This window comes from Amia ocellicauda, chromosome 10, assembly GCF_036373705.1.
Source record: "Amia ocellicauda isolate fAmiCal2 chromosome 10, fAmiCal2.hap1, whole genome shotgun sequence".
NCBI classification, from domain to species: domain Eukaryota; kingdom Metazoa; phylum Chordata; class Actinopteri; order Amiiformes; family Amiidae; genus Amia; species Amia ocellicauda.
The window spans coordinates 6877858-6896793 of NC_089859.1; the positions used below are offsets into that span (position 1 = coordinate 6877858).

At 37.3% G+C, this 18936-nt stretch overlaps 1 protein-coding gene across 1 annotated transcript in view; it reads left to right on the top strand.

Moving 5' to 3' along the window:
• The window catches only part of LOC136759774 (neuronal migration protein doublecortin), a 69799-nt gene that overhangs the window by 13078 nt on the left and 37785 nt on the right, over positions 1 to 18936 (top strand). Inside the window, exon 3 of the mRNA XM_066714804.1 lies at positions 1743 to 2086. Coding sequence (XP_066570901.1) covers positions 1743 to 2086 — 344 coding nt within the window. The remainder of the gene's footprint in view (positions 1 to 1742; positions 2087 to 18936) is intronic.

Here is an 18936-nt window from a genome sequence, read left to right on the forward strand (position 1 = left end):
CTTTTATCAGAGAGCTGTAGGGGATGAATACAGACATTAAACTAAAGTCCCTGTTGACCATTTTGTACACAATAAACTACAGTCTATATACTTTGGCTTCAAAAACAAAGGATCTTTTTTTTTGTTTGTTTTGGTGTTGCCTGAAACTGAAGTAATTTGTAATTGCCCTTTTCAATTAATAAAATCAACAAACTGATATTATAGTTATTGGGTATATATTGATTTACAGGATTATAAATACATAGCTCTAGAAAAGCAATTGAACATTTTGGTTTAAAGGCTTACAATCTCTTGATGTATACTTAATTTCCTTTTCAACTATGTGCACAGGATTGTTAATTGCAAATGGAAACGCCATGTTATTATCAAAAGTCAGTATACATATGTAAGGGAAGCTTGTCTGGGATTTGTTAGCCTTACAGAGGGGACGTCAGGTTATTAATCTCCTGTCCAAGAAAGACATTAACTCTTTGTGTATAGTTTTGTGCAACAGCTTATCACATTTCTCCTTAAGAGGGAAACATCATTTTTCTTAACCAGCACTCAGTAACTCCTTTTTCCTTTTTAATGAATACATTGAGTTACTGGTTTGCAGTCGTGTTCTTGAAAGTTGTGTGAGGCTCGGAGAAAGGTTTTAGTCTAATACTAATAACTGATCATTTTCTCCAGGTTCCTTCAGTTTTAACTTCTCTGTCCAGGGTTATCTCAGAAGTCTGAAGTCTCAAATGGCCGCACCTTTTTACTGTACATGGGTTTGGGTCTTAGAGGAACATAGGTTTGCCTCCTCTTACTGAATCATAAAATCACTGAGCCATCCCCCTTGTGCTATGCAGTTCTAGGTTAGGGGAAATATGTTTCTTATGTTATTACTCGTGTTGAAATAAATAGGTTAAGACAGCTTGTACCGGGCCAAGTTTATTTTATGTCTCTTTTACCAGATAAAAATGCCCTACATTTATGTGAGTAACAGATGCTTAGACCAATCTAATGGCCATACCAGTACAGTAAGCTAGCCTGTCATTCTCATACCTTACACCCTGCTGTGATTAGCAAAGCATACATGTTGAACAACGGTGATAATGCAACGTTGTAGCCAACTGCAGTTATTCGAATTTTCATTCTTCATTCATTGCAGTGGTAATACACAGTTGACCAGCTTTGTGACAGTAAAGACAGCCTTTTTAATTCAGCTTTTAATGGTGAAAAAATGATTAACTTCGGAGTCAGATTATAGCTGTATTAATCAAGTAGAAGTAGTTTTAAATCACACTTCCTAAGTGTTTTTATAACAAATAATTCCATCTGTTAACACTGTTCTGCAAATGTTATCTACATAGTACCAGTTGATTTCATGTAAAATAACCTAAATGTCTTTATTTGATATTTGTTTCATTAATTTGTATATTCAAGGATGGATAGTTAATATATTAAAATATATTTTTGTCTTTATGACACAAAGCTGTGTTAAACTTTCCTTTGAGGCTCAGAGGAGAACAAGTATCTCCTTTAATCTCAGATGTGGAATTTGAGACAAAAAGTCATTTTGCCATGTGCTGAACTCTGTAGATAAATCAACAAGTTGCATGTAATTGGGGACATAGATATTTCAAGATTCAAGAATGGTCTCAAACAAATTGCTGCCTAACACTAAACAGATTATTCATAATTTCTAATATGTGGTGACCCAGGGTGTTGTGTGTGGGATGGCACCTCACGGCTCAGTTTGCCTCTCTCTCTTTCAGGGGAGAGCTATGTGTGTGCGTCTGAGAACTATTACAAGAAGGTGGACTACACAAAGAACGTCAATCCCAACTGGTCGGTGAATGTCAAGGCCTCTGCCAACCAGAAGGGTTTGCAGTCCTTGGGCAGTGGCAAGGTGGTCAACGAGATGAAGGAGAGCAAGGATTTTGTGAGGCCCAAGCTGGTGACGGTGATGCGTAGCGGCGTGAAGCCCCGAAAGGCGGTGAGGGTCCTCCTCAATAAGAAGACGGCACACTCCTTTGACCAGGTCCTCACAGACATCACGGAGGCCATCAAGCTGGAGAGTGGGGTGGTCAAGAGGATTTACACGCTCGACGGCAAGCAGGTATGCCTGTTCATTCAGCTGATTTGAATAAAAGCACTTATGAATAAATCAATCTGAACCAAAGTCTGTCCGTCCCACTTTGCTTGAGCTAATTTAAGTTAAATTGTACCTATTCACCCAATTACTGATGACACAATGCTTATAGTAGACTGGGAAATGTAGATAGCGTCTATTAGTAGGCTACACCCTATAGTATTTCGATTATAGTTGTGAGGTTCAATCTAAGTACTACTTCCCTTGTGGGGCAGTTCAAAATTAACCACTGAGCATCTTTGCAATTACATCATTATGCCTTTGAAACTTGTAGTTGATATTTATTTATGTATAATATAATGATCACTTTGAATAATGCCGGCAATTGTTCTAAAATGGGTTCAGGAACCAAATGCAATTTATATTGCAACGTTCGGAACTACAGATCAATGGTTTGCCGATTATGCCAGCAGACTGCCAGAAAGTCTAGAATACTATGATTTCCCCAGAGCCTTTTTCATAACAGCAAAGGCTCTCTAGTATTTCCTTTCAAGGAAACATGTAAAGTAATTTGATACAAATAAATGTTTCCTTAAAAAGATTAGATAACCACACAAAGCAATACTGTAATACTAGCCAGTCTCTAGTTATTTAGGGGGTATTTTTAAGGAAGTGAATCAAATACAGCACAGATATGGAAACCTATGAAACTCTGAATGGAAATGTGCTCAATGGTGGACAGCAACGGGAGGAGATAATGATTGTACGTGGTGCAAAGTGTTCAAATAATCAGGACAGTGATTGCTTTTGTCTTATCCCTCAAGTATTTTAATTTCTCAAAACTGAATTATAAAGGTATCAAGTCACATAAATCAGATATTTATTATCATGTGGGGAAAAAAAAGTAATGTATTCTAATATATACTTAAAAAAGGCTCTGTCAAGTAAGATACATCCCTTTGAACACCAAATGATCTCGATTCTCTTCAATTACATATCTTACTGTGAAGGTCTGAGTATAAAAGGATGTCATTCTGAGGGAATTAGGTCTGTTTTCTTTAAAAAAAGAAGAAGAAGCCAAAGGGAAGACTGCTTCTTGTTGTAAATTAGCTTTCAGCATGTCAGAAAAAGCTCTGTCCAGTTGTGCAGTTTGTGGGCCAAATGTTATACTGTCGAATGCCTTTTATCTGTAATTTGTAAACTCCGCATCAGATAGTGCAATAGAGAGTTCAGGGAGTGTTTGCAAGAGACGGGAGAGGTTTGTAGGCGTCAAGGCCTTGCAAGCATACAGCAGCAGGGGACTGGTGTGTGGACCTCATGCCAATGTAAGACCATCAGGTAGCAGCTGCTTTATGACTTCATTTGGGCAACTGGCTATTAGGTGAAAGAAACAAACCAGGAAATGGCAACAGGCCCCTCCCTTATCCAGCCTTACAGTTGTCTGTGTCCTCTCATATCTGCAGTGTTGAAGTAGATGTCAAGAATGGTATGCCGACTTTTGGCGCTGAGGAGTGGATCTGATATCTTCCACGATGAGTCACTGTACAGTCTGCGTGATTCAGAGCATGTGCACCAGCAGAAGGCTTGTGGTCATTACTTTTGAGCCCCGGCCGTTGACAGACAAATCATTTACATAGTTTGCAGGGGCATAACCGAGAATACATTTGTACGTTTTTGGTGCTGTTGTAATTTGTGATTTTATAATGGTGAAAGTTATCATCGTATATGTCTGGAAACAATAAATATGTCTACTACAAATTAAAATTCAATACAAATTGAGGAGTGGCACTGTAGATAAGGAGGACATTTCATATATGGGCAATCCGGTATATTTTCCATGATTGCCATTTTATCAGCCAACAATCTGTGAATTTGTACAATTATGTTATTATAAGAGACTAACTGCAAAATGAATTGCCATTTCTGCGGTGCTTGGCTGTTGCAGGACCTCAACTACTTGAACTTGTCTAGAAAGCTGTTTGTTTCCGTATTTAGTAATGCTTTCCTTTTATTATTAGCCCATGACCTTTGTGAGGTTGTGCGTTGAGGTTAACGAAAGCTCAAGCCTGGTATCTGTGCTATTTTTGTTTTAAAGCCCGACAGGTCAGACCTGTAAGGGGATGTTTTGTCTGTCACCCGAGTTACCAGAAGTAGACCTAATACTTCCGAGACAATTAATGATGAGCTTGTGTGTTTCTGTAGTGTTATAATGGTTATTTTTTCCAATTACTAATAATATGTGTTGCTCTGTGTTGTTTTTTTTCAAATAGAATATGAACATTAACTATTTGGAAAATAATTGCACATATATTCCAAAAGCCCACCAATTTGCAGAGTATTTTGGAATCGGATGGAAAAGAAAAAATATATTGTTTTGGCAAATTGAAGTGGAATGGACTGAAACAAGATCTTTACTATAGACTGCTGTGTCAGTCAAGTAAAAATCTCTTGTATTTTGAATAACCCAGTAATTATAGGCTGCTTTAATGGCTGTATGCGTTTTTTAAGTTATATTTTTTAATGCTGTGTCTCAACGTTTTTCTTATACTGTCTAGGATACAGGAAACATAGTTACTCTTGCCTGTTCTTCTAGGAGAGTGTTAACCACTTTTCTTCTGTGTCGGATGTGTGGCCTCATATCAGGCTGCAAATACCTGTGATTATAAATTCTAGCCTCGTTAAAAATAATTATTCCAGTAGTGAAGGATTTTGAGTTGGATGAGTTTAAGTACTTGCTAGGAACACTGACAACTGTATGAATTGCTTTAGTGCTGAAATATTCTTTGGGCTCTGTGCATTGGCTTCTTAGGTATGTAAGTGTAAAGATGCAATTACGCTTTATTTATTCAGTGTTCTCCATATATGCCAGTTGTATTTATTCTGATATATTGGATGGCCTTCTTCATTGTGGTTTTGGTCTCTCAGCTGGGACTAGGATCCCTGACAGAGCTATCATTCACCAGGGGATGACCGGCTCTTTCCAGCGTTTTTTCAGGGTAGAAAGCCCAGGATCAGACCCCCACCCCCCTCGAGAACGACCCTTCAGTCAATCTGTCTATACCCCCATTAGCCAAACCCACAGAAAGACTGCAGAGAAAAAAGCCTTTGTGTTTCAGAGGCATGTTCTTCACTTTCTTCAGGGAAATCCTTCTTTAATGCAATACTGACTTCACAAAGCCGACCTGTTGGGATTACAGCAGTAGGAGTGTGTAGAAAATCAAACATGTAACAGCTACATTGCCAAAGTAGATCAGATTCACGAGAACCACAGAGCATGCTGTACACCGCCTCTTACTGCTTGTAGATTTATTAAAGGGATTCTTTTAATATTGTTGCGGTGGTCAATATCCTATAGGTTTTAGTCAGATTGGTGACAGAAAGGGCAGTGTTAGATAAATCAAACTAAAACAAACACATCAATAATTATACATTCATACTTTTCTGCTAAATTCCACACACACAATTTGAGATGTTATCTGCTGGCCATTTTTAGTATTACGGCACGTTACTCATGCTCAGTGAAGCTATGCTTATTTATCACTATGACTGTAATTGTTTCTGATTAACTCAGGCTCATGTGGAAAATGAATGACTCGGTTAATGTTGGCTAACAGTGACTAACAAGTTTTCTTTTGTACAAGTGAGCATCAGATGGCGAGAGTGAAAGGAACTACAGACTTTCATTTTTGAATTGGGCTTCATGTAACAATGGAGATTATACAAATTTTAGTCATGCCCAGCTTTGAATATAAAAGGAAGTAAGCTAACAAAAAAAACTCATCCTTAGTGCACATACTTTTCATACATCTTTAGAAGTGCCAAATCACTGTACAGTTCCATCTTAGATGTGGTTGCATTTAGTGGTTGCTACAAGGTTAATGTTTACATTGTATTTTTAAAAGACTTTTTGATCGTTGTTTGACTCCCTTGAATAGAATAAATTGCATTCTTCTCACTGCTCAATACAAAGCCATGATCATCAGTATGTACCATTGAGCTCTAAACCACCTTCCTCTGAAACAAAAGCAGGAATGGTGAAAATGAACGTATTAAAGGCAGAAGATGAAAGTGGTGAGCTTCATTGTGTGTACCATCATTTTAAATGTTTTTTTTATTTCATTGTTTTATAGCAATGGTGAAGCACAACATTTTGAAGCTGCCCTATATTAGAATACTATAGTACTGTCACTATCAATTGAAAATAGTAATTTACATTTGGAGGGACATGAACATCCTTTTACATATAAACCTTTTCAGATTTATTCATTTTGACTTGCTGTACTTTGTCTGAGTTCCAGCTGTGTCTTTAAGCTTTTAGGCCATTTGAGAAAACTGTACATTGAATCAGAGGGCCTAAACAGCACTATGTTAAGGGTGGGGGGTTCAGTCATCAGATGGAATGCGCTCGACACATAAACTGCATCCCCTGAGGATTGCTTTCGTCATCCAGACAGTGATAAAAGTTAATGGGTTATTCAATGAGTTCATATGAAAGGGCCAGACAGGTCAGTCATCCAGAGATATGGCAAGACTACACCCTATCACTTAAAGGTTATACGACATACCATCTTCCGGGAAATGCACGGTAGTTGTACTATAGATTCTGTGCAGGCCTTGTTTTTGCATTAATAGATATTTAATGAATGTTAACTAGACAATTACCGATCAAATCTTTGTGTTGAAGGAAGATGGTACACAGGTCATTCAGAGTCACTTGGCTTTGATATTGCTGCATGGAGCTCTTGGAAGAACCTTCATAGCATATAACATAATTGAATGCAGTGAAAAGCTTGCCAAAAGCTAGAATTCATGAGAAATAGTCACAGGCATATATTCCATAGAGAATGGCATATTTATTATGCTTTTATTTGGCTATTATTCCAACATAAGCTAAAGAATCACTTTTAATACTGCCATGATTTTCCAAGATGAGAGGTAGTGGGCTCCATTTTTATTACATTCAAGCTGTTTAATAATCTTGAAATGGATCTAGACGAGCTACAGCTGCCTTCTGTGAGTCAGTAGTGACTATGAATAGATGACCTGCTTTAACCAAAATATTGTCTTTGAACTATTCTTCACGGATGAGAAAAAAAACTTGTATTGGGGATAAAAAAACAGTCAAAGGGGAGAATTCTGGTGGAACCCACATTAAAAGCTGGATTTCTTTACCACAAGATTTTAATATATCCATACTTGTTATACACATTAGTTACCTACATACGTTGGTTGTAATAATGGATTGTCTGTCAAGCCTCAAATCTGAGTTTGTGGTCTGGGAGCTGAATTGAAGAGATGGTAGATGGATTATCTCCAATCACATCTCTAAAATCTTGGCTCTTCTGTAATACCAATATTCGTGCAAGATTTACATGAGATTCATAACTTGAAAGTCATTGGATTCTTATTTTGGAGTCACTAGAACAGATAGTGGAATATATGTGGAGATTTTCTTGAAATGTGAATGTGTGTCAGTTCACACAGAGAGGCCACACACATTGTCCAGTTGGCATTAATGAAAATGGATACAGTAGAGATCAGCCCATAACACACATTCTCTAATGTAGTATCCACTGGTTGATCAGCCCAAAAGCCTGCTAATGCAAACATTAATGTTTGTAGGAATGGGCTATGAAATCCAAATGCATGGTTAATAATAGTAAAGATAAATGAACAAACAAATAGATAATATTAAAATATTATATTATCGATACATACAATTGCTGACCACCCAGGCTCATTTGTGAAGCTGTGGCTTTAATAACATTAGCTCTTCTTATGCCACCAGAAAGACTGTCAAACTCTATTTTGCTTTCAGTGGTCTGAGGAGCAAATAACCGATCATCTAGCACTGTTAACCAGACATGCTTCTTTGATACAGTTAATTTGTATTTAATCCTTATGCTTGCTGGCATCTGATACCATCACTGTTGAGCAGAAATCTTGGGGCTATGGGTTAACAAAGGCAATCCAATTACTGGTAGTGTGAGTGAAAGATTTTTCAATGGGGGCGGGGTGGGTATGTACACACGGGGAGTAGCCCAGTGAGGTTCTGCTACATGCATTTCATCACAAATACATTACTTACAGCATAGCATCAGCATAATGCACTGTAGCTGCTCTGAAGAGATAGGAAGCAAATTCAAACTTTTGTTATCCCGGACCAGGCAAGGGCTTCCCAGGGTAAGATTGTAATTCAGTCTGAAGCCGCAGAACTGATCTTGACAGAGTTGGATTTGAAAGCCTGTCTGCATATACTAATCAGGGCACATACATTTCTCATGCCTCTGACTGAAGGGAATGTGTATCAAAAGTGCTTATATCCGGTAGAGATGTATTTGTTTCATGCTGCAGTATCTTTTCAGCTCATGTTTGCTTTCCATATACTGTTAGTTAGACTAAGGCGAAAGATACTTTATGAACATTTGATTGTTATTTTAGAAGTCTAATAAAACGCTTTCAAACACCATTCCATTTTTTTTTCATTTTGCTTGAAATTGAATTGGGTTGGTATAACAGATATTTTCAAATTATCATGCTATTTAACATGTGGGTTATTTTCTCATTCAGAATCTGTGTGGAATTATATCTCCTTGTGTTGTGAATATTTGTCATAACTACAATTACAGTACTATTAGAAATGAGCCTCCATGGAAATTCTGCCATCACCACCTTCAGCCTTCACAAGCCTGGGAAAGATGCCAGAGATGTATTCCTGTAGTACTTGCTTGAAACCATACATAACATATCATTTGAAACAGCTGTTAATGATAATGAAATGCATTTCTTTTGATGTGCGTCTGTGCTGTTGATCTATCCTGTTATGGATGTAAATGCTGTGTTTAAAATAGTGAAAATATTGAACCAACTTTTGTTCTGGACTCAACCTGATTGCCTGGTCTGGTTTAAAACAGTCTGGCTGACTCTTGCTATAGCATTCCAGCAGGGTATAAACAGCAACCTCATTAAGTGTGTTGCTGATTTTAAGATAGTGGTATTGCCAGCTCTCTCAATGCTGTTATGAACATCCAAGCAGATCTCTACCAGATATAGCGGTGGACGGATGTAGGGTAAATTAAATTTAATATCGGCAAAGTAAAGTGTTACATGTTTAGAATAAAAATGTCTGTCTTACATATAAATTGGGTGACACAGAACTGGGACAGCATCCTGTGGGAAAACTATGATGGTGTTGTACTAGATTTATCATTGTCACCATTTAGGCGCTGTGAGAAATGCACCAATAAAGCAAGTTGGGCTGTGTGGGTGGTGTTATTAAAGAGGTGGAAAGCCTAGAGAGATTTTTATAAAGTTGTGCAAAGACCATACGGAGAAACTGAGTTGCGAGCATCGTGTTGTAAAAGTAACAAGGCCCGCTTAAAGGACTTTCACATGTGAGAAAGTAGCCAATCACAGAGCAGCATTTCCAGACCTCTTATCTTGTGTATCAATATCATCCTGTTCATAGAATGATCAGGGTTTAAAAATTCTTCAGTTACCAGCGAGATTTCAGGGCCCTTAATGTGAGTGGTGCAAGTTTCACAGGATGTACATTCGTTTTTAATAGTTTCATTACGTTTAAATAGCAAGGAAACGCAACACAGATCGACTACTATAAGTCAGTTACAGTGGATCCTCTAACTACACAGATGGAGAGAATGGGTTAAATGTAATGAAAATAAAAGTTTTTTTCGCTATATAGATAGTATGAAGATATTTGTGTCTAGTAGGTCATGTGAAGGGTGTCTCTTATTGTATAATAGCAGCCAGCCCAAACTGCACGAAATGACATCTCTTAAGCAAAACAAAATCACAATGATTGGTCGATGCTTGGAAGAGTATGTCTAGTCTAGAGTTTAAGGTTATCCTTCAATTACCAGGAAATTGTTGTATTAGGATCACTCAACTGAGCTCTGATAGGCTGAAGGGATTGATGTCATTCTAGATTGATCATGTCACCATTGATAATCCCGATATCCACTTATTTCATACAAGACCTTCAGTCTGATTGAAGGTTTATATTTGCCTGTATAGACTTGCATCCATTCTTCTCCTTTAAAATTTGACCCTTTTTGGCTTTGCCTAAGATTTGTTCAACAACATTTTTTATTAATGCATTTATTTTGTATCGCTATCCATTAAGCACTGGACTGGAAGTGAGGTGTTTTTCGGTAAATTAACTCAAAATTCCTTGAGGAAAGATTCTGTGGAAACCTGATACGCTGTATATTTTCTGGCATTCAGGATATTCTAGGTGCCTTCATAACATAAAATATACAGCTTTCTGCTCCATATTACCCCAGGGTAGATTTCCACTGAACTGTATTAATCCTCTTAAGTGTTTGAAGATGCCAGCCAGCAGTTCGTTGTTGTAACTAAACCTGACTGTACTCTAACCTTCACGCATATTAAACCTGGGCACTCCATCAAGAAGATACAACCTATCTCATTTATTTATATATGTGTGTGTGTGCATGGAAAAATGCAGTATCATGCCTGTATAATTGCACATTACAAAAGCAGTGGGGAAAAATTCTGGCTTCAAATAAAAGAGCAGGTGTCAGAAGTTTATCGTCTGTTTTAAAAATCCAGCTTGTCCTTTTTAAATGCCAGACATGCATTTATTTAAAATGGATAAGCTTGGAAAATGCTTTTCTCAAATAGTTCGCAAATTGCAGCCTCATACATATGGTTTGTGTAAAGATATGCCATTGTGACTGTATATTGAATGTCATGTTCACAATATGTCAAATGTATTTGTCTTCCCACAAGATTAAATGTATTTTCTTCTCATCAGCTAATTGACCTGTTTAAACTACCTCATGACATCCATGCCAAATGTGTCACATGTCACTAAATCCCTAAACATATATGTGCTCTTCAAAGTATATATGCTCACATACTGTGCAGACTGCTTTTATTTTGAATTTCAAAAACACCCAGTAATCTAAAAAATAAATATATGGTTTAGTCTGATGTCCTCAACCCCCACAATTATGCTAATCAAACTGACATTTTAGTAAGCAAAAAAGGTGCGTATTTGAGACAATGACTGATGTAACAGGCAGTCTTTCCTTTTTGCATTTTCTATGGTTTTAAATCTCACAGTTGAATATGTTCCTTGCTGATGAAACTACTGTTGAGGCCCTCTGTTCACGACATCCACATCACGGTACAGGCGTTTGGGTCCTTATTATTTTCGGAGCGTCTACGGTGTGTGATTTTTAAAACCGCCCCTCTCAGATTTGGCTCTTTGTTTCCAGCCAGTTTGCTGGAGCGTTCTGGTGGAGTGGGTTTGATGCAGTGCCCACCCCTCCCAGATTCTGCGCTTTCCGCAACGCTCCCTCCCATTCCGCTCTGACAGCTGGTGTGACTGGTTGCTAGGAAACCGCATCCGCAGCACAAAGAGACCCCAGCTGGAGGGGGCTGGTCTGTCAGTCACCTCATCCCTGTGTGGTTGAGAGAGAGAGAGAGAGAGGGAGTACATGCCTGATATTTTTAATCATTCTTGTTTAACATCTTTTAGTTTTATTCACCGCTGCTCTGAAAAGAATTGGCACAACCTGCCCCTTTTTTGTTTGTTTAAATTGAGTGAGTAAATTAGCTACAATTTCTCATCAGTAGCCTGTGTGTTCAGAAGCGGATTGCTGTTGCTTTCAGGAGATAGGATTTTGTATTGATTTCCCTTAAAATAAATGTATGAAAATATGGGCCGTACTTATTGAGAACAATAAGAAATAAAGCATATTTTGTTTTCAAATAGGAGGGCATGGCTAATTTTTCTGTAGTGGAGCGTAATGCCTTCCTCTGTCCATGAAGACCCCATGCTATGAAATGCGAAAAATTAGGAAAGGAGAAAATTCCCTTTGGCAGCCATTTTTTCTAAACTGCTGCATGCTTTCACATTGAGGCTTTGTAACTTTTTGGACCTAAGCACTTTTGTTACTAACATAGCTTCATCAAAATTTGAAATGCTGATAAAAATATTAATTAAATTGTGCATGCAGACTATTTAAATGATAGTATAATTAGTATTACATTATAATTATAGTATAATAGTACTATAATTTATACCATTGTACTGTATTATTGTATTATATTATAATCCCATAGTTAGCAGTTTTGCAAGTCAAACTGACAGACTTGAATTATATCACAGTGTTTTGACACTTATAACGGGTGGGAGCTGAAACAATTTGGAACAGCTGTGATGTTTTTACCTGCATGGCACTTAATATATATTCATGCTCACTGTGAGTTTGCAAATATCACAATGTCATCCCAATTTGATCACCAGAGCTTTTTATTCTAATCCTCTGAGAGTCAGATGTCTCAAATAATGCAACATATGATCACATGTCCCCTGAAAAGTATACACATATTTGATTGTTCATATTGAGCTCTATAATCTCATTGAGCTGATAAATCCATTGGCAAACCTTCATTTATCATATATATATATATATATATATATATATGATAAATGAAGGTTTGCCAATGGATTTATCAGCTCAATGAGATTATAGAGCTCAATATGAACAATCAAATATGTGTATACTTTTCAGGGGACATTGCATACAAATGTGTATATATATATATATATATATATATATATATATGTATATATATGTGTATATGTGTATATATATATATATATATATATATATATATATATATATATATATATACATTTGTATGCAATATTTTACAGTTCAGAATAAAAAACAATATAATTTTTTTTTCTTATACTGTGTAGGTGTTAATAGTGTAGAGATTTCTTGCTATAATTTCAGACCCGTAAGAGCTAAATCACACAGCAGAAGCAGTAACCATGGTGATTTGGTCCACACTGATGGAATCAATATCAATGACTGTGGCCCAACATGTGCTGAGTGTGCTCTTCAAACGGTCCCGTTAATACACAATGAGAAACAGTGCACACTTGAATGGATGTATCCAGGCGAAGAATTTTCATTACTTCCACCCAAATAAGGAAGTGTATCTGTCATCTGTGCTTATTTTAATACGCTTCTATTCGCTTTCACGTTTTGCACCATGAACATCTAGGAGTCCAGTATATTCTCAACAGCATTTTGGTTTGCAAGACATATTGGGGGGCTGTACCCAATATACCCCAAGAAGAACGCAGCCGTGCATTATAAAGCTGTCAGAAGTAGATTTCAAATCAGACTGACAACGTGCTGGAATGCAATTATCACAATTATTTGGTTTCCTCCCGTGCCCTCCCTCGAGTCTCTGCCAACATGTGACATAAACCTACAAGGAAATGACTAGAATTCGAATCACGCCCGAATGGCATCAATCAGGTTAACAGTTGGAACTTAACAAAGACAGCGCGTCTCCATGGCAACAGCTCAGTGACACACTTGCAGGAGGACGGCTTATGGAGCTGCAGACAATTCAGACCATTTTTATGACATCAGCTCAGCATTGCAGGCCTGGAGGGCATTTTACCATCAGGTACCAGCTGCAGCACTGACTCCACAAGTTGTGCTACATAATTGGCTTAAATGGATCCATGCCTTCAGTCACAATGATAACATTATTACTTGAAAGAAGGTAGTTGTCTTTCTTTGGGTGTATGGTATGTATATAGATATATATGAAAACTGAAATAATTGGGAATTATGATATAACTAAAGCTAGCTGAAGGTTTATGTCATTTTATGTGCAAGTTGCCTTTCTTGGACTTCAGAAAGGTTTCATACTGACATGAAGAGAGCAGAAACAGGGTCAGGTTTAATTCTGTACAGTGATCAAGGTAACATTGATGGTACAGTTAACTCTAGGTTGTTTTTTAGAGTGACGTTTTGAAAACCTTACCTCAACTTTCAACAATATGAGTTAGATTCCTCAATACATCTAGCCTTCTGTTAAGGTTAAAGCAGCATTTCTACTAAGCTAATTATCATGGCTGTAGGTGTGGGTCAGGATGGGTTCACATTTCTGATCTTATTGGTTCCTTATTGTTGTAATACAATATTGAAGACTTAATTTGATTTGACACTCCAAACAGTATCACAGTTTAGCATACCATTTAATTACATGATTTGGCTGATAGACTAACTATTTCTTAACTGTTGATTTGAAACCTTGGTCACACCTTGCACTAATTTTCACAAATTCTTAATTAATTGATGTGTGAATATGGGATAATCAACACCTGAATACTTTATGTACTACTTCTGAGTTCTGCTGTTAATCGCATGTATAACAGGGTTAGGGATAGGGCTTGGGGATCAACTCTGTGGTTAATAATTAATTCACACATTAATTCAAAAATTGGTGCCCATTGTTGTAATTTATTATAAAAACCTTGTGCTCAAATAATTTATATAATGCGTTTCAGATGTCCTGAATAATGCCTAGTCTTTTCTTATGAAAGACTAGGCACCATACTGGACATCTGCCCAACCAAGTTCTGCCCTGCTCGAATTACCAATAATAAAAAAAATCATGGAAACAAACTGTAACCACTAATTAAAGTGCCTCTCATTACAGGAAAAGTAGAGAAATATACGTTTGGTTACTGGGTTGTGTTAAATTCTGCTGATGATGCTGTGGTCAGGGCAGATCTCGCCCAAGATGCAGGTGCTCCATGAACAAAATAGTTTGAGAACCACTGAACTGGATTATATAATAATTATCAGCTTTCAAACTTCAGCTGTGAAATATATATTCACAAACCTCTTTCTCTTCACACCCTGGAAATTCAGCATTAGGTGCGATTGGAGGCAGCAGCAACACTAATGCGCCAGGGAATTGAAAAAAGCCGAATGACAGCATCTTAGCGCTTCCGTCTGGCAGCTCCTAATTCTCTGAAGGCATTTGCCTACGTATGGCATTTAAGCCCAACAAAGAGCAACAGATGATGATTCAGTGGATTAAAGCTTGGTGGTGATGTGTTGGATATCTTCGGCTTCCGGTAGCAGGCTGGTCTTGGGAGATATAAACTGTTTCTTAAGTCATGCTCTCAGAGCTGGTGCTTTGTCATTGTTTTGCAAGCTGATCTGTCCCTTCTGAGGTCATGTGTACACTAGTCTGGCTCTTTCTTCTTGGCACAAGCCTGTCCTGTCTATTAGACACAGGCAGTGTGAGCATCCCAGAGTGGGCTGTCTGTGATTACTTATCTATTTAGTCCCATAAGGGAACAACAAGGAGGAGCATTTCACTGTGTTGGCTGCTCTGGAGTTCTGTCTGTCAGAATGCACAGATTCCTTTCCTGGTTCTCTTACGCACAATGTGTTGTGAAGTGTTACACTTAGTTGTAAGATCTTATCTTTCCCCAGTTGCATTTTAAGACTGATGTGAAAGGTCCTACTATCAGGTGAGGAAAATGTTATATTTTTAGAAATGCATATGAATTAAGCATTACTGTGAATCCTCCTCATATGTCCATTTGGTGTTCTAGCAGGGATATTACTTTTGAAGACCCCTTGAGATTTATTATTGAATAATATTATACCCCATAGTTGGCAGAAGCTTAAAGAGAAGGCATGTTGTGATTACATCTGTCAGTCAGTATTAATTAGTAATCTAGTAAGTGTTGTTTAGACAGGGTTAAGAGACCAATCCACACGTTTATTTAATGTGTTTAATTTAATTTTAGCAACAACGCACCTTTTGTGAGGTATTTCTGAAACCAAGGACTGAAGACAGAGAAAAGCAACGAAAAGGTTAATTATGAAAATAGTTCAATTAGGAGTTTAATAAGCCTAAAGACTATAGGTTGAAAGGATCTGCAATGGGAAAATGCTGTACCTTAGTGTGATTCCTAGCTCAGAATATGATGAGGCCCGGTTTAAAAAATAAGGCAACAACCAACAGAATCAAGAATTTATCATGTAAAGCCAGTCAGCCCCTAATTACAGCATTCTTCCTCTTGTGACTTAGACAAAGCCTCTGTTCTCTTATGTATTTTATTCAAGCAGCTGCATTTGTTGAAGATAACCTTCACTTTCCATTCACCCCATAAATTAATTTGCATTTAGACAGTGTTTTTTGGTTGAACCATGTTAATAGGGTATTAACTGTGGAAAAATGAAAAGAAAACTAGTCCCAGAACTGGATTCTTCTTGAGATAATCAAAGGACTGCCATTATTTTGGTTCTCCTCATGTTTTGACTTCACCATTAGTTAAAGAATTACTCAAACGATAAGATAGACTAATACTGTAAGAATCAGAAATGCAGATGAAGTATACGGACAAAACATGTTTTTCAGAGAATTTCCAATTTGTGAAGCCAATCGTTTGTATTTCATCGCTACAACTAACCAGTTGGAATGTGCTATAGTGGGAAAATCAGCCAAGTTAACAATGCAGTTCCCTTATTGCATTTCCGTCTGTGGTAAATTTCATAGGGTGCTGTCCATGGTGCTGAGACCTCTTAATGCCCTTCCGGACTCTGGTGTGTCTGTTCTTCCTTGCTTTGAAAGCAGGAAACAGGAAACATTCAATTTTAAAGTACAGTGCAGATCCCAAATTAAATTAAGTGGCACACATATTAAGATGAGAGAAATAAGAATTTATACCTCCTACACACAACATTTGCTTACTGTGGCTCACAGCAGAAAAAAATGGCTATTGTAATTCATTTCCACGTTTTCAGAGGCTGATAAACTCACTTGCTATGTTTTGAAAATGTTAAGAGAAAGACTGTAATGTCACATTATAACACATCATGTTATGCTAAACAGAAAAAAATGACAAATAAAATATATTACAAAAGATATCATCCATTAAAGTAAGGAAGGTAGGAAGAAACTTTTTCAAATATAGTCCTGAAACTTTTCTTGCAGTGGTGAATAGTTGTATTCACAATGTGTAGGTCTTTGTAGCTGGTAGCCATATCCCAGACAACACTTTTGTTCTTTTTCAAAACGTTTCTGTCTCCAAGCAAAAGAGCCATTATAATGCTATGTTTTTAGCAACAGTCTTGTGGTATTTTTCTCTTCCTGAGTTTTGTCTGTGAATCAATTCACCCCAGTGATTGATTCAGTTCAAATATGCAACATCATGTTTGTCCTGCATTATATACTTCGGGACAAAAGGAGTGCAAGGCTTACATGTGGGTTGTTTCATTTTTTAATTGTGGGAATGAAAAATAATGCAGTTAAGGCACAAAAAGAGAAACATTAAAACATCTACAACAATGCCAGTTATATCCCTAATGCTAGTACAATAAGGTGAAATAAACACAATGACAAGAATATAGAGGCCCTGAAAACTTAGTTTTCCTCAATGTTAATGTGTTTTAAGTGGTGCTGGATGGTTTCTCTCTAACTGCAATCAGTTCCTTACAACTTAATTGTAAGCTGTTCATTGAACCGGTTTAAGCTTTTAATGTGTAAGATGGATTTTCTATTTCAATGACTGTACTAATGCAAGGCTTCTCATCCATTGTTCATAATCATAGAATATATTCACCATAGATATCCTTTAACTTACTTACTTCTCTTGTTCTACAATATTCCACATCTCAGTAGGGCATTTTAATTCACCACTAATTAAAGAGTATTAAAGCAAAAAAACAAGAACATAAACAAACAGCAGAGGTATTGAGGCAAATGTGATCTGGATTTGTATACAGTCCCATGTGAATTGTTTTAATGGACCACACAATGTACAGCTTTCTTTCTCAGAGCCTCATTCAGTCTCATTGGAAAGTCATGCCTATGAACAATGACAGCAACTCGGCTTCTGTTGATCGTGATCAAGATCTTGTCAGCTGACATCTTAAGAGATCTCATTCTTGACATTTGTGGATATTATCACTTTTTGATATCCTCATTGTGTGGCCAGAAAAATAGGGATTTGAATCATCACTTCAGGGGAAGAAATTTCCAAGAAATTAGGCAACCTTTTCTGTACTGATATATATGTTTTCTTACCTCTTTGCCTTTTATTGACCAAGAAAACACTTTCATGAAGCAGCCCAGGCAGTGGTTGAAGTAACACCAAGAACTTAAAAGAGCGTGCATTGTGAAGTTATCTGTGTTTTTTGTCATTTTGACTTGGAATAATTTTAATTGTGTTTTAATGGCTGCACTTAAGCGTTGGAGCCTGGTGAGCATGGCTTCGCTTTTCCTTTCTTTCCATTCTGTACATTGCAGCAATAAAATCACTGTCGTTAATGACCTGTATTTTCCATATTACGCTTTGCATAGAACAGTGAATGCAAGAGAGCTGGACAGCCTGAGAAAAAGATGACATGAGCGACTGTGAGTGTGTGAGCACATACAGAGTAAAGTAATTTGGGAATCAAAATGGGCTCTGTAACCTGGATTCAATGTCCTTCACGCATGAAAAATGACTAAAGGTCACAAGCAACTTCTGTAACTTGCTGTGTCTTCCCACAGTTTTCCATTATCGTCTCAACTCCAGTTTTTGTGATCATCTCAGACAGTCACCTAACTCCCCAGGTGCCCTTTGACATTTCCGATGGCTGTCTAGCTTTTTGTGCTAAACTAAACTGCCAGGACAAAGAACAGGGATAGGAAGATGGGGAGATCTGCTTGAAATCACGAGTTTCCTTATGTATGCTAGTCAGTCAGAGTTCCTATATACACAAATTTCTTTCAAATTTAATTATAAATGGGCTGTGTGAACTTGAAAAGCAATTGAACTTGTGGTGAGATAAAATAAGGCCACAGATGAGCAATGTGACACCTTGACCTAAAATATAACCCTTCTCTAGACAGCATTTCCTTTTTTATAATTTAGCCTCTCTGAAAACACAGCTGGAAATGACTGGCATAAAGGAAGTTGTTGTGTGCTGCACCTGTACAAGGAAATATAATGTAATCTACAAATATGAATAAGTGCCAGGAAATACAATGCATACTCTGAGCTAAAT